Raw genomic sequence first — 16,802 nt, 5'->3', positions numbered from 1 at the left:
CCACTTGAATCTGTCACAAATAAAAGGCTTCTGTTCCAAACTGGACAAATGTATATTTCTGACTGGCTTTTGCAGGGTCAGTTGGGCTTAAAAAAATAAAAAAGTCTTCCCTGAACTCCATGGCTGGTGCTCACATTAGCATAGGCAATGTCCCCTGACATCCGGGCAGCAGGCAGGAGCATCTGTGCCGGAGGGCTTGGGGAAGTTGATGGAGGAGGGAGGGAGGAAATCTGGAACCCATAAGCTCCACTGATGTTTGCATTACCTTGCACTGCTGCATTGGTCTGTGCCTGGTCCGCCCCCTGCCCTCCTCGCCCTATCAGCAAAAGCCATTCCCCAAAGTTATTCGAACACCCTCCTCTCCATAGCCCAAAGAAAAAACCAACCGAGCTCCTTGGAGCTTGGGAGGGCTCCGCAAGGCTTGAGAAGTTTGGAAAGGCTGAACTGTGGACGATCCAGGCTGCATTCACAGAGCGGGCGCTGTCTGCTCTCCAGGCCACCTTGCAGATGTGCTGTGGCCTTTGTATCTCGTGAGACCCAAGAGCCCTTCTCCTGAAAGGTGGAAGAGGCTCCCGGGGTGCAGGTGATTGCTGCTGAGAAGATGAAAGAAGAAAGCATGTGCCCAGACTCCCCCGAAGGCAGCCTGGTCACCAGTGAGGAGGAAGGCGAGCGGCTGCACAAGAAATGCCTCCGCAAGCGTGGCCAGGTGGGCAAGCTGACGGAGGACTGCAGTGCCCCGTCTCCTCAGGGCAAGCGGAGCAAGCGCAGCCCTGTCCCGCAGTCCTTTGAGGACGTGCACACGCAGCGAGTGATCGCCAATGTGCGGGAGAGACAGCGGACCCAATCGCTCAATGATGCCTTCGCGGAGCTGCGGAAGATCATCCCGACGCTGCCTTCCGACAAGCTGAGCAAGATCCAAACTCTCAAGTTGGCTGCTCGCTACATAGACTTCTTGTACCAGGTCCTGCAGAGCGATGAGTTGGACCACAAGATCACCAGCTGCAACTACCTGGCCCATGAGAGGCTCAGCTACGCCTTCTCCGTCTGGAGGATGGAAGGGGCTTGGTCCATGTCAGCATCCCACTGAGCCAGGGTATGTATCGCCACCTCCCTGCTGACACCTCCGCCAAAGGCACTGTGTGCACGTCCCTCACTCCTGTATCCTCCACAAATCTCCCCAGCTGCACTGATAATTTCTCCAGGGGAAATACACAGCAGCCACCCCCTCCTCATGCTCCACGTGTAAACGATTTGATTTAACAAACCCCAGACGCTGCCAAGGCCAGTGTTCAGACGAGGTAGCCAATTCCCGAGCTAGTCCCACTGCCTTCATTACCAAACTGCTGCTGCAGTTGGTAGGAAGTTGCAGGGGGCTGAGCAGCAGAGCCCTAAAACAACTGATCTCATTTAGCAGGGTCTGGTCTGGGGCAGGCTAGTGAAAGGTTTAAAACTAGCATTTAAAGATCTGATTTATCCTTCTACGGTAACTCAGGAGGGTGTGTAAATCAGGATACACCTTCCTGAATGTGGTAGGATTACTGAGGTGTCAAAACCGCGCAAGTGAGAACAGACCTAGTCCTGCAGCAGTTGTCCGACTGCTGCTATGGCTCCCATCATGCAAAGAGCCTAGTCTTGCCCTCACTGCCCAGGTGAAACTCAGGAGCAATTCTCTGAAGTCTATGGTTTTCCCTGGAGTCTTTAGCCTACCATGCTTTCGCCTATTCCTCTCCTAAAGTGCTGCGGATAAGAGAGGAGCTGTAATCCCTTCAGATTCACAGATATCCTACACCGCCGTAAATACAGGGAATAAAATATTCAGCGAGGATGCTGGGACAGTGAATTTTGCCTGTGTATTTCACTGTACCCAGCTGCTTGATGTACTCAGCCCTGTCCAACAAATATCTGAGCGTCCTTTCAGTCACTGGAAAAGCTGCTGAAAGGAGAGAAGAATATTACTAATTTCAGTGTTTTAGAGATTGGTGCCTGGGAGCTGGGAAAAAGAGGTGCCCTGAGGAGAAAACAGAAGATGGTGAGAGCAGGAGCTGGGGAGAGTGAAAGCTAATTCCCTCTTCAGCTATATGCTAAAATTTTCTGGAGCTCATGCTGAGGAGCAGCAAGCTTCAGAGGACATTCCTAGGGTACAGCCTTCGGGAATGCTTCATGGGAGACCAGCCCAACTCCCGTGAGGTCTGCAGCCAGCCCGCACTACTGCACGATAAGTATAAGCCCCCCTCTGCCCCCCCAATGCCCTTCACAGCAGTGGATGTGGATAATCTGTCACCATATTAGCACACTTCCTGCTTTTAGCCCTGAGGCAGAAGGTTTAATAGCCCTGTTGAGATGCTGGATACCCTTGTTCTCCGCAGGCATCGCTTTCCCTTCCCAGACTCGGCGGCAGCCATTCTTCCAAGTCATGGCAGGTCCGCAGCTTGCCTTGGGCTCCATCAGCTTAATCCCCACTGCATCCCCCGGATCCCATGGGACAAGCCAGTGTCCCACTTCCTATTGCCCCCAAGACAGGATAAGGGCTGCTGGCTTTCCTTGGGCACTGAGTAGTTAATCCATGTTTTGTGTCAGCCCCGATACTGCAGCAGACTGGGATTAGAGACTGTCTGATCCTCTGGGGAAGCCAACTGCAAAAAGACTAGAGGGTCTCTGTTATTTTTCTTGAACCCACCACTAAGGGCTGCACTTGACTATCATAGAAACACAGAAGACACTTTTCCTTTTATTTTCTGCCAGCAACTGGGGCCGGTCTTGCCCAACCTCCTTATGTGCCTATTTCTCCTCTTGGCTGTTCTTACTGAAATCCAGATTCAGGGCAGGGAAATCGGCAGAGATGTACCTCAAAGCTGTGATTCAGCTCAGAGTTACAGCCATAACGGTAGGGGTGGTCCAGATGAGGTGTTTAAAATGACGCTACAGCCCTTTTTTGTTAAGTCAGCCAAACCTTGTAATACACTGTCTGCGCTACAGCCTGGTTCAACCTGTGTGCCTGTGCCAAGCAACGGTCTTTCTGCAGGGACAAGCAGTATATTTATAATACAAGGCAGTTTAAACTAAACTTCAGTGAGAAGTGCTCAGCAAGTCTCTAATTAAAGCCATGCTGAGCCCCAGCTGGAACAGGGAGCCGTGTCCTGTGCTTGGAGCCTGACTTAAGGCTGTTGGTCACTTACCCCATAGCAGGCACAGCCTGAGGAGGAAGACAGGCTCCCAGTGCCCTTGCCTTTACGATATCTCTGAGGGGAGCCATATTGCAAAAAGTCTGTTCTCTACCCTGGTTTCACATTTCCAAAGGACAGAGGGATAGAGAAAGGGAGAACGCTAGACTTTCTGCAACAAATAAATCACATCAAATTCCTGAAAAGTGGCAAAAGTGATGTCTGGCTCGTGTGGCAGTGGACGCATTTGCTGCCATTCTGTGAGCACCGCTAACCCTTTGGGCGTTGTCACTTAATAGCTTTGAATTATAGGCCAGATCTGCCAGATGTAGGTGCAGACTGGCAGGTAAAGACATTGATCAATGCCTAGTGGGATTTAATTTAAGGACGTGCCACATTTGAACTCCTGTTTTTCTGCAAACATCCCTAAGATGTCTTCTACGTGGTACAAAAACTCAGGCCTGCCACTTTTCAAAAACCCAATATAGCTATCAAGTATTTGGCTGCTAAAACGTGGTTGTTTAAAACCCCACTGTCTCCTAGATTTTCCCTTTTTATGCAGAAAAATCCTAGTAATTGAGTCTGTGCTGGAATTGCCCAGGCTGTACGAAAAAGACCGTCCTCTGCTAAAAGTGGGATCCCTACCCCTCAGCAGGGTGCCCACACACCAATTCAGGGGCTGCCTGGGGCAGTCAGCGTCCCTTTGAGACAGCCAGAAGGGAAGCGTGTTGTTATTTGTTTTCACCTATGTTTCACTTACAAAGTCAAACAATTGCCAGGGATGGTTAGGACTGTTAACTCCCCGAGCAGACCAAGCCCGTCTTGCCCCTGTGAGCCTCATCCACCCCACCATGTTTTTGCTGCGCCGCATGGCAGGATTGAACCAGCTTCCCCAGGCTGTGTCATTCACTGCTCTGGGCTGGTTGAGAGGGGGAGAACGGATACAGAGGGTGCCCCATGCTCTCTCTTGCTGAATTGTGAATTTGCAACCTCGTTACCTTGTTTTGGGGCATGTGACACGCTACATATGTGGTCCCTAGAGCCCCTTTGTAGGTCACTACTGAACAACAGCTGATGCCAAGAGGGTTGCTATGTGAGGCTCTGCCCCACTTCTGGATCGTGGGTTTGCACGTTATCCTGGGGAAGTCCATGCTGAAGGGTTGTGCACCAGTGTGAACGCACAGCTAGGGTCATTTTCATCTTGGGGATGCCAGCTGGGATTTTGGGACTGAAGACATCCTCTCCATCTCCCCCAAACCCTTGGCTGTTTCCACTGCCGGGCTGTGGGCTATCGGTGAACACATGTGGCGCTATTGGTTACACATGTGTGCTGATGTGCAGTCCTGAATTTGGCTGTTTACTTGTAGGCCTGTTTACTCTAGCTAGTCTGTGCTTGGTAGGAATTTTGTTCCCATGATTAACAGAGGAATTAGAGAACTTTAGTGATCTTCAAGACCTCTCTGCTAAATGAAAAGTCTCCTTGTAAAATCCCCTGCGTCCTGTAAGTGCAGTGCTTTCTGTGTGGTTATTATTGCTGGTTAATATTCATCCTTAGCGGTTCTGGAGCTTGCCTTTAGGCAATGCATCCTTTGGCTGAATAGATAATATCATCATCTGCTTTGTGCCAACCTGCAGCAGTATTCAGGTACCAATTAGCAAGTCCCAGCTGGGCAGGGAAATAATGGGAGGAGAATTTGCTAAGTAGAGAACAAAAAAAGGCAACTGCCGCATGGGAAGCAACGTTGAAGTTAGAAAGGCTACGTCTCTCTCTCCCGTAAGTGAATTAAGCCAGCACTTGCAATGGGAGTGTAATTTTATAATGTGAAGCAGCTAATGACTGCTGAGAGTGCAGGCATACTGGTCTCCATTGGAAGCTAGCCTATTAAATATCAAAGGCTGCTGGAAGAGCTGGATGTGGATATGCCCTTATTAACCAGGAGACATCATCCAGGGAGAGAGGGATTGAGCCCTCAGGCGAGAAAAATGATGTTTGAAGTCCACCAAGCTCACAGTTTTCAGTAGTCTTGAGCACATTAAAATGGTTTCTTTTCCTGCTGAAGGAGAAAATGAGGCTAGAATCTGAAACTGCTCGGGGGAAGATTGCTGGAGTTGTAAGGGGTGATGTTCTTTGCCCTTCATTTGTTTCCCTGGATTTATTGTCTTTCTCATGTTGCCCTCATGTGATTATCTTGAAAGACCTTGGATAAATCTTCCCTTTGGGGACAGTTGCTCTTGGTTGGAGTCTGCTTTGTTGAGTGGATGTTTCATTTTCTTTTATTTATAAATATGCCTCATTGCACACTGTCACATTACACAGCATCGGAGTATAAAAGGAGCTCCATATTCAGGTCTATTTAGGAAATGCATTTAAAACTACATCTGTTTTCAAAAGGTCTGCTGAGATCCCTCTTCATAGTAGCCAGAAAACACAGGCCTGTCCAGCTGGACCATCTCACCATACCGGATCAAGCCTTCAGAAACAGTGAGGAGTAGGTAAATTCACTAGCTGGCAATGAGGTGGGTCCCCACGGCCCACGTGCCACCCAGGACTGGGCTTGAGCAAGCTCAGATGCTGTGCTGCTCATTAGCAAGGTACAGCAGTAGCAGCTATTGTGCCAATGGGAAGGACCTCGCTTTCACTTTTGATTTTGCGTTCTGAGAAAGGAAGATAATTTGCCCCAGTCCTGGGAAATCTGTGCCTGGGTGACTTTTTTTCCATCCAGGCCAAGTGCTATATTAAGTAACAGCCATACTTCTTAATCCCAGCCTTGTCCTCTAGCTGGACAGGGAAATCAGGGAAGTTGTACATCACACAGACACAGTCCTCCCTACCAAGATGGGGTGTAACAGCACAGTGGGGAAAGTCTCTGCCATGCATTTGCTTTTCTGGTCACTATGGAAAAGTGGAGTTTTATTTGCCTACATTTTCTTAGGAATTTCTTTAGCCTGGCTGGATGATTGGGTTATTTTTGTATTATACAAACATCACTGGCATTAGAACTTGCCCCAGCCCTGTGGCCTGTGCCATCCTTTCCTTGGCCATGCTGTGCTGGGCAGACTGGGCACTGAGGGACCGTCCTTGGTCTATATTCTCTTATTTCTGAGTATGCAGTGATTCTCAATCGACTGCAGGTCAATCATTTTCCCTGAGGTGCTGAGGCTGTGTCTGAGATAGCAAATTAAATGCACATGGACTGCTCTCTGCCCCAAAGTCCAGCTGACACAGGTTGGCCCACATCCACACTGTTCAACCCTGTTTGCCTCCCAGATAAGGTGGCTGCAGCAGGTGGCCTATTACGAACAGCCTCTGGCTCATTCTGACCCCCAAAACAAGCAATTATATGGTCAAAACTATGGCAGGGAGCTGTCTGAGGCTGTAACAGTATGGATGACTGTGCAACAGTGCCTAGTCTGTGCCTTCGCCTTCTTTTATTTCCTACTCCAGATGTAGCCTGACTGCCTGCCAGGTTGCAATCAAGCCTAAAAGAAAAACCAAAGGTTGGGACAAGATGTTTGTTTACAGTGAAGCTGCCTCCTGTCATTTGAGTGATGAGAACTGTATTTTGGGGCCATAGGGCTGCTTTCTGATTTGTGTGGTATTTGCTCCAAATGCAGCTCCCTGGCTTTGCTCTGGAGTCCCCTGGGCTGGCAGAAACATTTCATTGCCAGTCCCACTGATGGCTCCAAAGCTGGAATTTGCTCCTCGATCTGGCAGGAAGCATAATGTGGTTTAAAACAAGAAGTGTCCTCCAAAGACTGATGTTTGCCCCTACTGCCCCAGAGGTGGTGCAGTATATGCCATATGCAGCGGGAATGCTGCATGTGGGATGCTGCATGCTGCATTGGACAGTAGAAAAAGAGGTGCTTGTTGCATTGACAGCTCTTTGGGCTTTGGTGCCCTGGGGAAAAAAGAAGCTGCCCTGGATGTGAGATCAGGGCTAATCTCACATAAAAGTCCCCAGCAGCTTGAGTAAATCCTTCCTCTTGCTTCAGTGCACAGCAGGGGTGCTGCATCCCCTAATTTGGGCCTTGCATGCTTGCTTGTTCCTTCAAAGGGTTATAAATAAACCCAGAGCAGGGATCCAAGTGACTCAGTCTAAAGAGAGCAAAATCTCAAGGGAGGGAGCAACAGGCTGAGTCATTTGTCACAGCATTGCTTTTTCCAACTGGGTGAGGAGCACAAGAGAAGATGGCCCTTGCCTGTGAAAAGTAATGCAGGAAGTCTCAAAGCAGCTCTGTTGTCATGCACGAGCTGTCATTGCCCATCAAGCATCAGGCAAGAATTAGACCAGGGATTTCATTTGCCTTGCCACATCATGGCACAGAGAGGGAAGCACAGGTATCGGAGCTCTTCAGCACACTACCCAGGGTCCTCAGCCACGTCTGAATGTCACAGCAAGGTGGATAAGGCTCAAGTAACCCAGAAGTGTGTTTTTTCTCAAATAGTTTTAGCATCTAACAGTCTAAGGCATCTTGTCTGAACCTTATCTCCTACCAGGCAGTGGAAAGAGAGGACACAGTCCTCATCAGAGCTGATAGAAGAGGTTGGCTGCCTTGCGCAGATGACATGCAGCTCCTGAACAACCCAAAGAAGAGCCTGAGCTGGGTAATGATGCTTTTTCCTGCTCACACACCTTCCTTCTGGCTGGTCAGATTTGGCCTGGGATGGGGCATAAGGTTTGCCCTGTGAGCAGGACACAATTTGTTGCCCCTGCAATGGGTGGGCTCTAACCGGTTTCCAAAGATGGCCTCAGAGGCTACCTCTGGCCAGCCTGTGCCTGCCTCTGTGTGTTGGCCTGGACCACAGGCAAAAGCAGCCCTAGCAGCCAGTGGGAGCAAGCTGTGCCTGTAGACTCACAACCTCAGCGTTTCCACTGGCGTGTGTGCTGGTGGGAGTGGGGACTGGGTAACTGGATGTGTGCATGCATGCGCTGAAAACTGTTTGTGGTGGAGCAGCTGACAGCTGTTTGTAGGTGTTTTCGCTGTTCAGAGCTGTGCGTGTGCGCTGGCTATGTGGGCAGGCAAAGCTGTGTGCGCTCGTGCATGCAACGGAGCTGAGGGAAGAGCTGAAATCCATGGGCTGCCTCATAGGAACTGGCGATCCTTATGCTGGGAGTTCAGCAAGGACAGTGCAAGGCCCAGAGTGTTTCCAGCCTGGCAGAATGTTTTATTTTACATGCTTGAGTGAAAGGAGGTGCAGGAAAGTGTCAGACTCCCCTTGCCCTGGAGGCAAGGGGCTCTGCTGGGAGCTGCGGTTACAGAAGTGGTTCTCCACTGAGAGGAGCCAGGACCAGACGGAGCTGTGGATGCTCAGTCAGACCACAGACTAGCTCACACCATGCTGCCCTGAGGTGGCTGTTTTGCCAGGGCAGTGGGAAGCAGGGGACATCCTAACTGCTGCAAGCAGTAAGAAGTAGTATCACGTTCATCTTCCGGAGCTGCTCTGCTGCAGCAGGGAGAGCCACATGCTGTCGAGCCATCCTGCTGACTCCTCTCTGTGTCCCTTGTCATGGGAGCATCTGGCACAAGGACATACTGAAGGGAGAGTCTGGGGCTGCCATTAATTTCACTGTCAGAAAAGGCCTTTTCTAGCCTGTGTGCTTCAGCAAAAACTTTTACCTTTCTGTTGAAGACCAAAGAATTCACCACTGAACCTGCCCAGGGGAACAGGGCTCCTCTCCATGGCAGGAAGACAGGTTCTCAGCACTAGTCAGGATTAGTTAAAATTAAAATAGAGATAAAATTACAGAGCCTGCCCTCATGAGCATTAAAATGTCTGCTGGTTTATGATCCCCACGAGGAGACTGGCTTTCTGAATCTCAGCTGTGTTCACTTAGCCCAGAGGAATGCCTTTGAAACGAGCCTCTATTTCATAGCTGAATGTCATGGAAATGCACCTGGGATCTGAGGAGGAATGAATGAGATGCGTTAACAAGAAGGGGGTTGCTTTTAATTTCCTTTTATACATATATACCTGAATAGAAACCAGGGCATTAATGTAACTAAGGGATTGAAGGGCAGTTGTCAGGCAGCGCTGAAAATAGGCTCTCAAAGCATTGCATCTTTGTGTCTCTGTCTCTGCAAGCAGATCCACACCAGCCCTATGAATGTCCAACGCTAAGCCATGCTTTCTCCATATTGTGCCTGGCTGTTATTACCATGGGCTCTGCTTGGCGTTTTGATTCCTCTCTGCTGGATGTGGGGCAATCACTCCTTTTTATTAAAGATGGGATCCCCAAAATACTGATATGTGAGAGGCAGGTCTCTGTCTCTTGCGTGGGTTAGGAGGGCAAGCGCAGAGACAGCCCGGCTCATCCCATAGGGCACTGGTGCTAGGATTCAGAGTCCCTGTCTACAAGGCAGGTCTCCAAAGCTGTATCCAGAGGTGGGATTCAGGTAACCTCTGGTGGGAGGCCAGAGGTGCTCCCAGCCCATTTCAGGCAGGGGTGGTTTCTTCTTGATGCTCCTGCCAGCTTTTCTGTGGCCTTCAAAATCACCTGGTGACTGGGCCACTTGGCATTATGCCTTGCTCTGCCATGAAGGCAAGGGGAAACTACTAGTTTTAGATGGACTGGGCTGAGATGCTTGCGTTTTGCCTGCATTTCCAGTATCCCAGGACATCCCTGTGCCATAAAGTTGGACACCAGCCTTTCTGGTTGTCTTTTGTGCTTAGCATCATTGCCCTTGAGCACCAGATGAGCTTTGGAAAGCAGCAAGGAGCCGATACTTGAATTTGCAATACCCGATAGGATTGGGCATGCTAATTTGCAGAAGGTGCAACCCAATCCAGCCATCACTGTCTCCTACTGTATGTCCCACACCACCCTGCTGCCATATTGCCAGTGTCTAGGGTAGATGAGCTGTCTGGAGGTAGAGGACACCACAGTATCTGTTGATGTCCTTGTGTGCATTCCCAGCACTGTGAACATGCACAGTACATGTCACAGACTTTTCAGATCATGGTCCTCAAGGACCAAGCTATAATCCTGGAATAAGGACCCAGGCTCCCACGCCAGGCTGGGTGCACAGTGTGACCTTGCAGGAGAGGCTGCAGGGGGTTGGAGAGATGCTGTGGGAAGTGAGGTAACCACAAGCGCTCCTTGACACCCTGAGGGATCTTCCATTGCTGGAGTTCTGGCCACCTCCCAAGGGCCTTGGCTGACTACAAGGGCTGTGAAACGCAATGGCCTGAGGTTGCCCTGACTGTGGACAGCAGGTTGCTTGGCAGGACCTGTTGGAGCTGATCTTTGCAGGATGCAGAGCTCTAGCTGCATGACCAGCTATGTGGCAGCTGTTTCAGTAATAACACTACAACTCCTTATCACTTGGCAATGGGTTGCAGGTAGCCAGGGAACATGACTCAGAGCGCTCAGGGGAGTTTTTCGCTCTCTGCCACTTGGCTCTGGATGGCTCTGTCCCCATCTGCAAGCCTGGAGAGGCAGCCCAGAGCCTGCCTGCAGGGAGCATGAGTGAAGCGCTGTGCCCCAGCAGCCTGCTGGTCCCTGCCCCTGTGTGACAGCAGACTTGGCTTCTAGAGAGGCTGTCAGACCGGCAGGCCATTACCTCAGCTGGTATCCAGGGGTGAATTCACAGAGAGCCTGATTTATTCCGCTCCAGGCTCATCTCTGGAGAGTTAAAGGTCTCAGATATTGTGCAAGAAGGGACTAGTGAAGCAGGAAGAAAAGCAGGGGAGGAATGAGAGAGAGACACAGATCTGAGGGTGATGGGGAGAAAAAACACAGAGACGTCCTGTGCCAACAAACTGAAACTATTGCCACCAACTTCTTGATCCCCTTTGCCATCCTCTGCACCTTCCCTTAGGACCTGCTGGGACCATTTCTAATTTCTTCCAGCACTTGCAGGAAGTCTCCCCAAGGTCTGAATGATCCTGTCAGCCTGCTCTTACACACTTGACTCGCACAAGACAGCCCTGCTATGCTCCCTTGGCTCCAGGCTGGCGTTCAGCATCGTCTCGAGATTCCTGATGGCTCCATGTTGTCCCTTACTGTGTCACCACTCTTAAGACAGCTCATTGGTCTCTGGGCTCTGTGCACAGGGTACATGCCACGTTACTAAGTTCATCACGGGATAATGTCAGTCCTCTCTATTGAGGAGAAGGAAAGAGAAATGAGAGGTTTGACTGCTTTGCCTCTGCTCCCCACTCACTGACATCCTTGCTGACCCCTTACTTGCGGTGAAGGCTGTGATTTGCTGCAGTGCTCACGATATTTGCTGCTCCTCCTAATACTCCAGGTCCTGGGATCAGGTGTCTGTGTCTTTTCCAGTGCGTCACATGCAAACTCTTGTGGCTATGGTAAAGTCTGAGAATGTGAAATATGAAGGCTCAGAAGCCAGCATCCAAATGCAGTTCTCCCCATTGTGTATTTCCGAGCCAGTATCCTGAGTTTGTATGACCTGCCTGTGATTTTGAGAGGCCTGGGCAGGCTGTGTTCAGCACAGCCTGCCAAAACCTCAGTGACTTTGCATCTGAAATGAGGCTGTGCATTTTCACAGCTCTGGGGAAATTATTGCTGCTCGCTGAGTCTTGTTCTCCAAATCTCTCCTCGCTCCTGAACAGCAACTGTGAGTCCCCTGAGATGGAAAGGAATCTCAGGCTTTTCTGGCTACCAGCCTCCTGGATGGGACCAGAATCTGCCCTTAGCCCCCAGCCAGGTCTGGATTGCAGTGACGTGTCTTAGGCTGCAGTGGACGAGGTACGGGGTAGTGGCTGACCACTCTTCCAGACAATCCTTTTCAGAGGACACAAGGTGGGTTCTGCCTGCGTAGCACGGGCTGTGCAGGGCACGACCATCTGGGACTTCACTCCCAGAGGACCTAAGGACCTGCTGGTGCCTTTTCCACCTTGTTCAGTCCTTGCATAAACACATGGTCCCACCTGCAACTCCCTCTGTGGGAAATCTTTGCGGTGCAGAAAACACAGACAGTGATGGAGGCACCCACTTTTCCATCTAAGAAAAACACAAAGCTCGGGTCCATGTGTGCTCGCGTGGGGGATCTGGGAGCTGGCTCCAGTCCTGCATCAGTCTGCATATCTGCTGGCAGTGCTGGTTGTATGCTGGTACTTGGAAGGAGCAGCTTCTTGCTTCTCTTGCTTGAGAAGAGATGTGCTCCATCCTGGCCTCCTGTGTGGCATGGCCCCATGGTGATGCTGATACTGCTGCACCAGTAGCTCTGTGGAGGCAGCAGATGAGGAGAAGATGGTGAACCCACAGGAGAAGTGCTGGCAGCACCCTGCAGTGACTGGCTGCTGAATGTGGCCCAGCCCTCCACCACGCCCAGATGAGAGTGAAGGTGGGTTGGTGCCCAGTGTCTACTCGGCTGAGTGATGACCCTGGATGTCTCCCTTTAGGTTCTCCCAGATGAGTGAGCAATACACCTCCACCTCAGCTGAAACAACCAGCAGCTTGCCAGTGCCAAGGCACCCAGCTCCAGCCCTCCTGCTCTCCTCCAGCACCCGTGAACGACAGCAGTCTTCCCTGGTGAGCCGGAGAGCAAGAGCCCTCTCCCCACCCCACCACGACACTGGCTCCTTCGCACAGGAACCACTCTGAATTCCTCAGGCCTTTGATGAACACCTTCCAAACCTTGGGGCTGTGGCAGAAGGATCTAAAGCAGACACAGATGGTTTTTGCTTGTAACAAGCTTGTCTGGATACTGTGTACAGAACTCTTATGACTAATTTATTTTTGACTAGCAGGTAAGAAATAGCCAGTTGAATATCTATTTTGATACTAGCTTTCTGCTTTCCAAGTACCAGCCTGCAGGGGAAGTCATTGCCTCTGGACTCACCAGGCTTGGTCCTCCCTGTACACTCCCACCGCTTGCAGCTGGTCTGGGCAGAGCCAGAGTAGCCACTCTGGGAGGTGCTGCTGCCCCAGGGCAGCCCCACAGCCAGGATTATGGGGCAGCTTCCTTCCACCAGGATCGGGTAGAACAACTCCTTTTGGGAGTACACGAGAGCTTGAATGCCCATGGTTCTCCTCTTCTGCTTCCTTTGGAGCTGAAAGCTCAGTGCATCTGCTGGTTCGGAGCTCGCACCTGGAAGTGCTGCTGAAAAGGACATTTTTACCCCTGCCAAGTGCTTCCTCTAGGAACCAGGGCCCAAGCAGATATCCCTAGCAATAGCACAGGTACTCCACAGCATCCAAAGTGGAGTCTCTGCTCTGAAACAGAGAAACTTTGCTCTGGCCTCGATGTCTGCCCTGCGAACAAACAGGACATCTCTGCTTTCACACAGACCCACTGCCCAGCTGCTGTGTCCCAATTCCCAGGGGACAGTGCAGTCCAGTAGAATTTGCAGACTGAGCCCTTGTTGCTTTGCTACTGCTCAGAGAGAGTTTATGCAGCGGATAAAAATGAAAACATAGGTGACTGAGAGGAGAGGTGAGTTGTCTCTCACTGACCCAGTCCTTTGGATCTTCCTGGAGATGTGAAAGCACAGCATTGAAGGGCTGGGTCAATAACTGACCACAGATCCCAGCACATCTAGTGTTTTATGTCTGCTTTTATCTTGCTCTAAAGACTCTGCTGTCTGCAATGCAATAAAGTTATGATTTATACCCCTACAAGACATGCACTGGTCTGTATGGAGTAGTTTTATTGGGTGCTATTGAATTCCATCCCATCAACGGCGCAGACAAAACCTGCGGCTGCAGGACACAAGCTGTATATGATGCCTTCTGCTAACTTGCACCCCATGAGAACTAAACCTGTGATCACAAAACTCAGGTCAGATGTATCTCAAAATCACTAGCTGCCATTGCCTATTCACTGTCTGAAAATAAGGCTGGAGAAATTACACATAATCATTTCATTTTCTGCAAGAAAATGGGAGAGTTTGGTGAAAATTTGTCCAGATGCTGCAGTGAGGAGGTGAAATGCATCTGTTTTGGCAGGTTGTCTGCTGGGTTTGATGAGACTTCCCTTTATATTCGTTTTACCCTCAGGTGGCCAGCCATGGGCTGGCTTCATATCAGCTCACAAATGGCTTGGAGGTAGTTTTGCCAATGGATGCAGGGAAGGGTGGGCAAACTGCAGGAAACCCTGTTTCAGCTTGATCACCATCCATTTTCCATCCATTTTCATTGGAGGTTTGCACTATTGCAGCTCCACCTGGGACAGGGACGTGAGGAATTACCTGAAGCAGCCAAGAACCTCATGGTCCCATCGTGTGTGGGTGCACCGCCGCTCATCATCAGCAGGCAGAGAGACATCCGTGCACAAACTGCTGCTCTCGTGGGCTCCACACTCCCACGGCCTCGCTGCACCACCCCTCAGGAGCTAATGTGACCGCGTGGCGATGACAGAGGGATGTCAGACTTTCCTGACAGCCGTCTTAAAGTCCTGGGTGAATTTGCCAGGACTAAATCTTTTTGTTTCCTAAGGAAATGCTGCTGTTGTGAGCACAAAGTGGGCATGGATGTGTGCCCGCCCCTGCACCTGCCCATGAATGTTGGCACTGGGCCAGTTTTATTCAAACTTGGCAAAAGAGAATTAGGCATTTTTACTCATTATAGGAGAAAGAGAGAGAAAAAAATAACTTTAAGTGAAGGCTTCAGTAAGAGTTCTACCCAGAATAATCCATATGGGAGATACACGTTACGAGTGACTCAACAGCAGGAAGAGTTTCAATTAGTGTTCACGCTTTATTACACACCAGAGAATCCAATGACAAGCTACAGTAAGACTGAAACTAGATTTTTCTATAAAATCTTTAATTTTTATGTACAACATGAGTGAATACCCTGCTCAAGGGAGCTGACAGCAGTCTTTAAAAAGATCTAAATGCTCTTAAAAAAATAAAAATTCCCTTAAAAATATGCCTGTGGATGGCTTTATTAACCATGCTTGAGGAACTATTTTACAAATGAAAAATGAAACCACTTTTAGAAATATAAATTTTCTTTCAAAAATAAAATATAATTGAAAAATAAAGGAGAATACCTCTTTGCTAAGTGAAGGCTCAGTCTTCCAACCCTTTTATTAAAAAAAAGTAAAATATATTTTAAAAATTATTTTTAAAGTAATATTTTGTTGATATTTTGTTTTTAAATCACGACATTAAACTATTTTAAAATGAGAGAAGTGTCAGCCCTAAGGAAAGAACGATAATTTAAACCCCCATCTTTGGGGTTTTTAATGCACGCAATCATTATTATGGTTGTTGTTACTAAAGAAATAGAAAGTGGAAAGAAAGGACAGCGTTTGGAGCACAGAGGGAATGAATTGAGAGATGGTCTGTGGTCTGGTCTTTAGGCTCGTCATGCTGCTGAAGGCAGCTCTGCACTCGCACTCAGATGTTGGCTCAGGCTCTGTGCCTGGGAGTCCATCTGCCTCATCCCTGTGACTTGCTACTTCCTCGGGTCAGGGCAGGGCTGCTACATATGCCCACTGACATCTGAGCTGCATGGTCCAGGTGGTCCACGTGCACCCCCGGGAGTGGGACACCTGTGGCCACTCTCTGCGCAAAGAATCTTCCTGTCAAATTACTGGGACAACGATTAGCTCCTTGGGAAGCGCTCTACTCACCAGGCAGCTAGGCTGGATGAGTTGAAGAGTCTTGCTACGAGATGAGTAGTCTTGCCACCTGCCCATGACCAGCAAAAACCCAACGGGCATCATGCAAATTTTGCATTTTTAGAAGTCAGGAAAGAATATGGAAATAGGAAGAGAAGGTAGAAGGGACCAGTGATCTCCCTACTGTGCCTCTGGGCAGTTGGGGGAACAGGTCCTGATTCAATGAACAGAATCAAAAAAAGACTTGGAAAAGTCACGGGCAGGCCGTGTGGCTAAATACAAGGCAAAAGAGACTAGCAGAAAGCGAAAAACCCCTGGAAAAAAAAAAAAACTCCCCAAAGTGGAAGTCACATCCATAAGCACTGGGCAATGCCATGACAAACCAGGATAAGAGGGAACAGCAAAAGATTTTGAAGATTAGTTTGTTTGAGATGCCCTCCCCCCCCCCCCAAAGGAATATCTTCAGCTACAGCAGAAGGAGGAATCTGCCAGGAAGTACTTGGAAGAAAGGTGCAAATAGCATTTTCAAAGTGGTCATAAGAGGAGCTAAGCTCTTGGTGGTGTTCACTGCAGGGTTGCTCAACTGCATCTCTAGCCTGGACGTGCTCTGTGGTGGGGAAGAGGCAGAAGAAGCTCCTCAAATTGAAACATTGGTGGATGAGGTTTTAGTCAGGAGTCAGCTGCGTCACTGCGCAACACTGATCTAAGCTACAGGCCAGCAGCTGCAGATGGAGCTTGTGATGCTGAGAGATAAGATGCTAAATGAAGCTGCATGTGAAAAGGGCAATGTAGTTCTCAAAGCTGGGGCAGGATGGGGCGGGGGTAAGGGGGTGCTAGAGCTGCAATTTCTGCCCTGCAAACCAAACCAGGGCACAAACGGTAAATGGCAGAGGAAAGAACAGCAAAGATTTTTTTCAAAAAATGCCTCTTGTTTCTGGTGCTGCTACTTGCACTCCAGGTGGGACAGCTCTACTCTTTGGGGGATGGGGCAGTGACACACCAGCCCCTCTCCAGTGTGGGTGGGCAGGGTGCTTTTCAAGGGCAGGATGATGACGCCAACGGTAGAGCACAGAGCCTGCAGAAGCCTAGCGGGGAAAGAAAGTC

The 16,802-nt window shown here is 49.7% G+C and overlaps 1 protein-coding gene across 1 annotated transcript; it reads left to right on the top strand.

Moving 5' to 3' along the window:
* Positions 1–367: 367 nt before the first annotated feature.
* On the top strand, positions 368–13,748 carry LOC104144382 (twist-related protein 2). The gene is made up of 2 exons (XM_068921546.1): positions 368–1,093; positions 12,532–13,748. Exon 1 carries the CDS (start codon positions 602–604, stop codon positions 1,085–1,087), a length of 486 nt encoding a protein of 161 aa, XP_068777647.1. The 5' UTR covers positions 368–601; the 3' UTR covers positions 1,088–1,093; positions 12,532–13,748.
* Positions 13,749–16,802: the final 3,054 nt, after the last annotated feature.

Source organism: Struthio camelus, chromosome 28, assembly GCF_040807025.1.
Source record: "Struthio camelus isolate bStrCam1 chromosome 28, bStrCam1.hap1, whole genome shotgun sequence".
NCBI lineage: Eukaryota > Metazoa > Chordata > Aves > Struthioniformes > Struthionidae > Struthio > Struthio camelus.
The sequence above is the reverse complement of the archived record's forward strand: the minus strand, read 5'-3'. Positions and strand labels throughout refer to the sequence as shown.